At 39.8% G+C, this 10,092-nt stretch overlaps 1 protein-coding gene across 1 annotated transcript; it reads left to right on the top strand.

Annotated features, from left to right (window-relative positions):
• The first annotated feature begins 8,381 nt into the window (after nucleotides 1-8,381).
• Nucleotides 8,382-9,387, top strand: LOC124124766 (adhesion G-protein coupled receptor G6-like). Its single transcript, XM_046488040.2, has 3 exons — nucleotides 8,382-8,741; nucleotides 8,972-9,058; nucleotides 9,314-9,387. The coding sequence occupies exons 1-3, from the start codon at nucleotides 8,471-8,473 to the stop codon at nucleotides 9,319-9,321; spliced, it is 366 nt and encodes a 121-aa protein (XP_046343996.1). The 5' UTR covers nucleotides 8,382-8,470; the 3' UTR covers nucleotides 9,322-9,387.
• Nucleotides 9,388-10,092: the final 705 nt, after the last annotated feature.

Below are 10,092 nucleotides of genomic sequence, written 5' to 3'. Positions count from 1 at the left end.
TAGCCTGACGAGGATGGAAAGACCGAAGGGAGGCATTTCGCTTAAACCATCAGAGACATTGTGCGGACAGGCCAAAGCTTATACTCAGGGCGAATCTGGGATTCGAACTACAACCAGCTGAGCCTGGAACAAATAAGGAACGCAACTCTTCACAGCAACTTGTGGCGCCTTTACATTAAGGGTTCCGCGTTAAATCTTAATGTAAAAAAAAAATTCATTAAGAGTAAAAACCCGCAACCCTTAATGTAAAAATTATTTTTTATAGCTTATATGTCAGCTCCCCCAGAATGGTCGGTTCCTAACTGACATGAAATTACCCTACAGGCCGTATGCCTAATTCTTCTTTTTCGCTATTTTCAATCAACAATGGTCTTACTAGAAGATATGCTTAACTGCTATAGAAACTCTATCCGAAAAATATAACTTTTAAGTGGCTATATTTGACTCGGCACGGTACTTGGGAAACCTACGGTTTCTTATTTTAACCAAACACCATTGCATTGGAATTCCAGTCGTTTGTAATAACATTTGATTCTGGTGTATGCTTAACTGTCATATCCGTAATACTGTAAGAAAATGTCCATTATTTTATGCCTAAAACTCTGTTAATGGACCATTCTAACAACCAACCATCATCTACAACTTGGTCTGATCTGCTTGGGCTGAGTCCTCCTTTCCTTCGTTACGGTATTAGGATAGTCACGAGGTTACCTTGCAGAATATCGAAAAATAACCTTTGTTATTAGTAAGTTTGATACAAATCGGTTATGAAGCCTGAATATAACAACCAGGAGGTCGTTGTAGAGTTGGAAAAATTATTAGTCATTTGCATATCTAGACAAAGTAACGATCAATTAAATCTGCGAAGTTTCATGAAAGTTCGATAAGAATTATTTCATAGTGATAACCCTTAATGTTAAAAAAATATTATCTACCATTTCAACCCTTAATGTAAAAGTATTTTTTTACATTAAGAGTTTTAACAAGGGTGAACCCGTAACCATTAATGTATTTTTTTTACATTAAGAGTAATTTTTACATTAAGGGTTGTAACACGTCTTATACCTTTTCGTCCATATTGGTATATCAAGTACGAACGTCAGCGTTGTCTGAAATATAAATGTAAACATAACCAAAGCCATACTTCATACTTGCAGGAACAAAGAGTTTAACAATACTGACTTGGGATATCTTGCACAGCAAATTTTCCTCCAACAAACAGTCTTTCCTCTATGAGTGGTGAGTGGGGAGTGATACCCCATATGTTCGCTGCCGTCCTGTTGGAACTGTAGGCCTGTTGAAACACCCAACAGAACCACGTGTCCCACCATAAACATAGCACATGACATACAAAGACATAATAAGTGACTGTCGGTCAGGCTTTCCATTATGTCCAGTTACATTAAGTAATCGTTTTCTTTACATGTGTACACAGTCGAAGAAAAACATAAGAAAGTTTTACTTTTCAGTTATCAATAATAACTTTTCGACATACTAGTATATATCATGAACATTAATCAGACATGCTAGAAGACACAACACAACCCCGGCTGCAATGTGTAAAACCTTAAACGAAAACATTTGGGAAAACATTAGAAACATAACACCCTTCTTCGCACATCTGTTTTTTGCAATCAACAGAAGGAGGGCACGTCTTTCTTCCAGCTGTTTGTCGTCTCTAGACCAGGTACGCCTACAGCCTTGTAGAACAAACTTTTACTTAACACGAGGTTATCACGTAGTTACCACGTGATATTTTTGCTGATTGTGAAAATCTTCAACATACGAGCGTATCAATATCTGTAGAGTAATGATATGTCAATACTGCCCATCAGCGTCTGTGATATCAAATTCTGCAGATGGTCCGGTTGGTAGATGTGCAATCGGATTTCCAGTCGGAGGTCACACAATTAGCACTGTTCCAGAATGTCGGACGCTACCCACATTATCGACGTTACTGAAAATCAACATGCATCTTTAATTTCTTGAAGCTCGGAGACTATATAAGTTCAGCAATTGTCTGGAGGTACAGAGTACATCAAGATGTCTCCACGTGCAGTGATCAGCTTGCTGGTGGTTTGCCTCTGTCTGGCCTCCACAGAAGGACGAGCATTCAAAGTAAGTGTAGTACACGGCAACTTATCTAACGTTGTACCGAATGCCATGATTTAAACATTAACTGACATTAAGTTGTCCTCTTCAGGACAACTGCAGTTGGTCGTCATTCAACTCATAGCTTACAACTCTTAGTGACAAACAACAGTACGCCAGTTACAGAGAGCAAAATATCCACTCTGTCATGCAACGATAAATAATTGTAGAAATATAAAAGAATTGGATGTTACTTAACTTCTTTTAAGTAGATAATCTAGATCTCTATTGCAGAACGAGACACGTAATGTCATTGTTCACACTTATGTTATATATAGTTTATAAGTCGTGTTCGGCTAAAAAGATCAAGAATTCTGGGTTGTTAAAACTTTTAAAGCGATTTTTTATTGAGTGATATTTTGCAATGTCATGAGATCATACTGAGGTTATCAAAAAGCCGTTGAATATACAAACCATATCTTTATGGAGGCTTCACAGTCAATATATATTATTTTTCTCCAACAGAATGAGAAAGCACGGTTGAAGCGACAAGCTGGAAGTAGTAAGTTCACAGCTTTAACGGGCTAAAAAATGAAAACGCAGCTAAATATGAAACGCCATCAGATATCCCGAACAGTTTGGACTTATCTACGTATAACATTGATCGAGTTTTGATAAATATGTACCTGTTGTACAGTTGGGACAAGAACACTGCATTTTTCTTCTGACGGTCGCAAGTCGTATTATGTGATGCAAAGAAGCTGAGGAAGTATTTGAAAAAGTGGTCCAAAATCTATGTTAGCAGTTACAAAGCGTCATTAGTTAACCGATTCCGGTTTCTACATTTCAATGTGGTTATTTCACACAAATAAAAATGAAAATGAAAAAAAGGATATGAATTTTTAAATGATTTCAAGGTGTATATATTTCATTGAGTTTTGACCAATTAGTTCATAGTTTGAAGTCTGATGATATTTTGATGAATACAATATGTACCTCTAATAATACATCAAGTGAATATACATGAATGTGTTTATGATATCGTTCAACAGGGACCTATCATTCATGGGTATTTTACCTGAGGACCGAACTTGCAGTTGAAAGAGAGGTACAACGAGAACTAAGATCTACATGAAAACCTGCACATATTTTGATAACATATATGTTCAGTCCGTTTATTAAAATGTGTTCAAATAATCTTCCATGATGTTCAGGATGTGTTGGGGGCGTGAGGGAAGATCTCATTGGAGAGATAGAGTTTGGCTCTGGTCAATACCAAAACAACGAAGACTGCTGCTTCGAGCTCCGTCCTTACTTTGGCGGTTCTTTCACGGTCGATCTGGAGTTTAGTGTCTTTGACATTGAGCAAGGTCCTCGCTGCAGTTATGACTATGTTACCTATGGAACAAGTGACGGTATTACCGAGATCGACTGTGGCACGAAGGATTTCGGATACATTAGATCGTGTAAGGAAGAATATATTTTCTTTTGGTTTTCTTTTCTTCTCTTTGTTTTGCAAAGTGTTAGAATTCACCAGCTTGACTCCGTTGTGAACGCAACACGTTGCGGCAGTATACCTCCAGGATATACAACAATATTCACATCGAGTAGTCAGTGGCACACTATTACGATATACGTTTTATATTTATATGCTCAAAGTACTAATCCGTCAAATTGTTTTTTAAATGACCATATAGAAATACTTGTTTATCAACAATACCTTATTCAGATATAGAAACCTTACACAGACCTATCAATCTACCTGTTTGTAATGTGCTGAAAGACTCACCATCGCAACAATACTAAATAGACATCTTGTTTTATACTCCAATCAGCAACTTACTTAATAATGAATGATTGTACCATGTTGGTTTTTCAGTCAACAGTACGGACAGTTTCCAGTTGTGTTTCCATAGTGACGCCTCTATTGTTGGTCGTGGCATCAATGTCTTATATATCACTCTCCCAGGTGTGTACATACTGTATTGGTTTAAGAACGCAAAACAAATTTCAACTTCCATCGTTTTTCTGTATGCAAAAGGTATGACGTCAAATTCCAACATATTCTAAATTTGTTTTCATGGATACAGTATCTGAAGAAAATAGTTCTCTGCCAGCCTTAAACTACAGCACCACTCCATCCTTGAACGTGACAGCCTCGCCTTCCCTGAACTACAGCACCGCTCCGTCCTTGAACGTGACAGCCTCGACTTCCCTGAACTACAGCACCGCTCCGTCCTTGAACGGGACAGCCTCGCCTTCCCTGAACTACAGCACCGCTCCGTCCTTGAACGTGACAGCCTCGCCTTCCCTGAACTACAGCACCGCTCCGTCCTTGAACGTGACAGCCTCGCCTTCCCTGAACTACAGCACCACTCCGTCCTTGAACGTGACAGCCTCGCCTTCCCTGAATTACAGCACCACTCCGTTCGAACGTGACAAACTCGTCTTCACCGAATTTTACCTTTCCCTACAACAATGCAACATCTTCTCCCGAAACCACCGGAAATGAATCTCGTAAATATAGTTTCATAGTTGATTTTAAAGGCTATATATGAAACAAGAAACTTTTCCCTATTCTCTGAACTTTGTCTCATCGAAAATGAAGACACAAATCGTGACAACTACTCTTCCCGACCAGCTTTTCGTCAGTGGGTTTAAGTAGAACGTTGAACCACAGAGCGGACAGGATAGCATTTGAATATTTATTTGAATGAAAAAAGGGCTTTTCCATAACGATAAGTCCATTCTGAGATTCCGATCATATCATAAGCATGTTTTATTAACCACTTCCAAATAGTGAGGATACTAGGTGTTAACGAACAGATGAGCGTAACCGACTGACACCATCACAAACACATGCAAAGACAAGTCAATTGCTCTCCTGAAAGAAACAGGTACACATGATACAAATGAAATAAGGAATTGCATCATACATCATTTTTTTAGATATCCTACCATAAATATTTTGAAAGTTTTACTGATGCCATGACTGTATTAACCCTGAAAAAAACAACCTTTGAGCAAGAGTCGTATGACGCTCTTCGAAATCTTAGGAGAAAAAGGATGCTTGATTGTGAAATGGAGATAAACATTGTAATATTGCTCGCTCGTATCGTAGTATTGTGAATACTGAATTATTATGCATATATCTAAATATGAAACAGATGTAGTGGTTTCACTGGTATCTATTATTTCCGGCTCAGGTGAGCAAATCAGATGAAGGTAATTGGTTATTTGACAAATATTCAAAGATATGAGATCATTCATATACCTGAAGCGTAAGTTATACTTTTTGGCCAAATTTCCGTGTTTTGATTTTGCCAATCCGAGCATAAATCCTGACTCGTATGGATAAAAAACAGATGAGGTAATTTCGAGGACAACTGGTACCCATGGGGATGCCTACGACTTGTCTACATTTCACACAGATATTATATACATGTATGAGGAAGTCCAACATTTCACAGTGAGATTCGGTTATGCATGTCCTAGGCCATGCTATATTTCCCTCTTTGTACGGATTTTTATGAATACATCAGACTTATTTCGAGTAATTTATGATATGACTGTATTCTGAATTGACGAGATGTCGTCGTCCATGTCCCATGCATTGAATGACAACATGCAAACATACATGCTACAAGACTATTGAGCTGTCTTCCCCTGATAGAAGCCTATCTTTGTGTTTAAGGGGGTGTTCCCAGGAGCCATCGCAACTGCACCTTCTCTACCCTTGCTGACCAAGGCATGATCCAGAGCCTGCCTGGTACAGGGGAGGACTACCAGAACAACCTCAACTGCAGCTACGTCTTCAATGTGCCCAGGAACAGCAGTATTCACTTCAACTTCACCACCTTCGACCTCGAGGGCGGTAATGGATGTCCCTACGATTATGTTCAGATCAATGGTGGACGAAGATGGTGTGGAAGTACAATTAACGGGAGGCAAGGTAAGCTCAGAGAAGTGGTCGATATCAAATGAGAGTTCAACGTTGTAGTAACGCACTACATGAAATCAAAACCTTCACCAGATATTTATTTTGAATTGGGCTCTCTTGTCAATAGGTTCCACTGTTTCTGTTACAGTGAACGGAACTGGTGAGGTTGTGCTGAGATTTGTCACCGACGGTTCAGTGACAAGCAGAGGTTTTGTGGCTCGCTTCAACATCAGGATGGGTACGATACACTTCTGAATGTGTGGCTATGAAAAAGATATATGATCGAGTTCGTGAGTTCGTCAAAACGTTGTCAAAAGATTTACCATTTAATAACAAACTTCTGAATACGAAGATCATTTAAGATATGTGTTTTGTCATCTCATGAATCATTACTGTGTGTATGTATTCACACACAAGTTATTATTGAGTCGTTTTCCCTTTACATTTTACTTTACTTAAGAAAATGGAACATCTCCGAACACAACAGTCGCACCAGCCAACACGACAGTCGCACCAGGCAACACGACCGTCGCACCAGCCAACACGACCGTCGCACCAAGCAACACGACCGTCGCACCAGGCAACACGACCGTCGCACCAAGCAACACGACCGTCGCACCAGGCAAACACGACCGTCGCACCAAGCAACACGACGGTCGCACCAGGCAACACGACCGTCGCACCAGGCAACACGACCGTCGCACCAAGCAACACGACCGTCGTACCAGGCAACACGACAGTCGCACCAGGCAACACGACCGTCGCACCAGGCAACACGACAGCCGCACCAGGAAACACGACAGTCGCACCAAGCAACACGACAGTCGCACAAAGCAACACAACCGTGGAACCTTCCGACGAAACAACAAATGGTAGGTCATTGTCTTCTTACACACAAATAAAGCCTTCATGGGTAAAGGAAATTTATAGTCTCAATATGTGGAGCTTTGATGGACACATTTAGCTGTTAAATAGATAGTTGATGGGGGCAGTGGGATCTTGTAAATATGTTCGTTCACGTCGCTTATAAGATGAAGAGGAATTTGGTTTCAGCAACTGAAATATTAAAAGGAATGAATTGTTGAACAAAAGCCACCCGCTATGTTATGATTTTCTAAATGCATATTATTTGCATTTTCCTACAAACACGGGACAAAGTTTAATTCCTTGATCAGAGTATAGTTCTTTATGGAACCTTGAAGTCATACGGTTCCAGGACAATACTATTATGATCATAAACAACCCGTGAGTCATGTAAACGGTTTTTTGTGTGTTTTTATAATTATTTATACTTTCATAATAATTTCCATATTTATGACACAGGATTTGGGCCTTGTCAATATATCCCACACATTGTGACTCATGTGTTATTTTTAGAGGAAAGAAACTCGCAGTTCTGCCTTCAGTTGTGCTGTTACATGCATGAAGTCAACTTTATTTAGTGGAAAAGCCCAAAGAAAACATAGATGACCAGAGCAAGAGTTTGTCCCCAAAGTTACTTCATTTGAGAGTTGGCAAACGTGTATAATGATGCAAGTTCCCATCTCTCATTGCAGCCTGCAACTACGACACTGCCTCCCTCGAAGGCAGAATATCTCTGGCAACTGATATTGATGGTTTCTACGCAAACAACGAAGAGTGCCGCATCAATCTATATTCACCTGCTCTTCCCCACGTGACCACGATCAATTTCACACGCTTTGATGTTGAATATAATAGCAACTGTCGTTACGACAGCCTGTCAGTGAGGCTTGGAAACAACACCATCGACACACTATGTGGAAACAACAGAAGTCCCTTCGTGAAGCAATGTAAGCTCACTGCAAGTGTTAATATCAATGTTAACACAGGTACATTAGTACATTTATGCATGTGTCTTCTGAAATCGCCTTTTAGTTTCTGCATATTTGTGTCCCCCGCTCTGATATTGGTATACTTGAGATGACAGAAACAAAAATTTTCACATCACTTTTATAAATTCAACTCCTCTGTTATCTGATAAAGATTTCTATAATCCAGACTCTAACGCAGAACCACTCCTCGCCATGACATTCGTCAGTGATTCGAGTGTTTCGGGTCTCGGTTTCGCATTCGACTACCAGACTGAAGTGGGCAAGTACAACCTTCGCATCACATACCTAATCAGTGGTTATTAATAAACTGTTTACATTAACGTATATTTATCATTGTATCATGCCCCATTCAGACCATTCAGATGAACAAATACTCTGATCATTTTAAAATGAATTGTTGGGACCAAGTTTCAAGTTGATTTCATCTCAGCCAAACAGGCGAATATCACCTCACAAGCATTATTCTGCTTTCCTCCTTGGCATTGCACTTTTAATAACCCCAAGCCCTCATTAACAGGAGAGACACTTGTTTGATCCAACGATCCCAAGCTCAGTTTCGTGTGGTCAATGACACAAAACTAAGGACATGAAACTACTTTTAGGGTGTTCTGCCTTTTTATCGAATTCAGAGTACTGTAATGCTGTGATCAATGGTACATCCGGGTCATTCGCAACTCCCCCTGGTGGCTACAGTCCCAACATGGCATGCACATACACCATCAACACTCCCACGCCAGCTGAACTCCACTTCACCTTCGAGGAATTTGACATTGAGAGTGCAAGCAGATGCATGTACGACGCCGTTACCATGGGCGAAGACAGACTGTGTGGAAGCAACCCCGGCAGCAAGACATACCGTGAGTGTAGCTCACTTTCCACCTCTATAATTTCGGTTACATGTTTATCATTTCTGCTTTCCGTTCATTTCTGATGAACAAGAAACACTAAAATAGAAACAGTTTTAGTTACTTTGAAGTATTTTAAAATTACAAATAAAAAGCTACACCTAGCATACTTTTACATATGAATTTCTTTCTGTAAAACCTGAATTAGTACTTCCAGTAACTTTATGTTTATTGCTGCTCAGAATCTGATGGAACCTTTGTGATCACCTTCACATCTGACGGCTCCGTGCAAAGGGAAGGTTTCTACATGTCCTTCACATCATCGCCAGGTGAGCTTCGCACATATACTAGTAAACAATATGGATCTGGTAATACAAGTATATTTGTATAGAAGTGCCCATAAATTCAAGTCTTAAATATTATTTAACCAATTTCTTTGTTTCAAAAACGTAAACATAAAACTATCTTTACAATTGTGGAATCCACAATCAAATTGATCATATAAATGTGATGTGGGGTTGTTTTGTAAACAAGATACACTGACACATACTTTTTAACTGATATTCCTATTTTCTTTTACGCAGTGGCATAAACAGACTGACCTACACCGCGAGATCTAGTTGACAACAATATGAGTAAATAAACTCCATGTGCTCTATATTGATCTTTCATCTCATTATTTCAATGAGTTAATTACGCTTTGAACTGTAAATTAACTCATAACGACGTCTTTCGTCTGTATGCCGCTATTCGCTATGCAGAGTTGTGAACCTTTGTTGCACCGGAGACCGCTGATCGACGGTTCGAAATCCAAGATTCACCCTGATTATGTTTCTGGTCTTATGTTTCTTGTGTGTTTCACCACAGAGGCAATTGTCTGAGACCTGCATCACTTTGGGTTTTCTGAACACAAGAAGCTTACACGCCGGATTGTAGCTGAAATACTCTTCCAAGAGGCGTTAATACCAACTCACACACTCAATCATAAAGTCTATTAATATGTTACAAGTCTCTATTCATCTTTCTGATGTTGGAGAGTCCAATGGGCCTATTGGAATTCATTGTGAAGGTACATACAATCCGCCATAGGGCACTATATGTAAAAACAAGCGCATCCACAATGGCAAAATATCCATAAGGATAGGCCTGGGAGACGAACTGTAACCCGGACCGCCGATTCCCAACACGACACAGACCGCAGACTGGCGTGTATCCAGCTAACGCCACTACAGTTTGGCTTTATACCGTTCTTTCACGCTTTCGTTATGCTCTGTGTCGGCCCACATGTACAGAGCAATCTTAGTTACAAGCGATTTTAGGCGCCGAAGATCAACTTTAGAGCCACCATACAACTGTCCTATTC

This window comes from Haliotis rufescens, unplaced genomic scaffold (genome assembly GCF_023055435.1).
Source record: "Haliotis rufescens isolate VD_foot unplaced genomic scaffold, xgHalRufe1.0.p SCAF_8, whole genome shotgun sequence".
Lineage (NCBI taxonomy): Eukaryota > Metazoa > Mollusca > Gastropoda > Lepetellida > Haliotidae > Haliotis > Haliotis rufescens.
This window is presented reverse-complemented; position numbering and strand designations above follow the sequence as displayed.

Excerpts from the sequence above, each read along its gene's own strand:
- LOC124124766 (XM_046488040.2), top strand. The coding sequence starts at position 8,471 with ATGAAACTACTTTTAGGGTGTTCTGCCTTTTTATCGAATTCAGAGTAC. Across the intron at positions 8,742-8,971 it reads CCCCGGCAGCAAGACATACC|AATCTGATGGAACCTTTGTG; the intron begins GTGAGTGTAGCT and ends ATTGCTGCTCAG.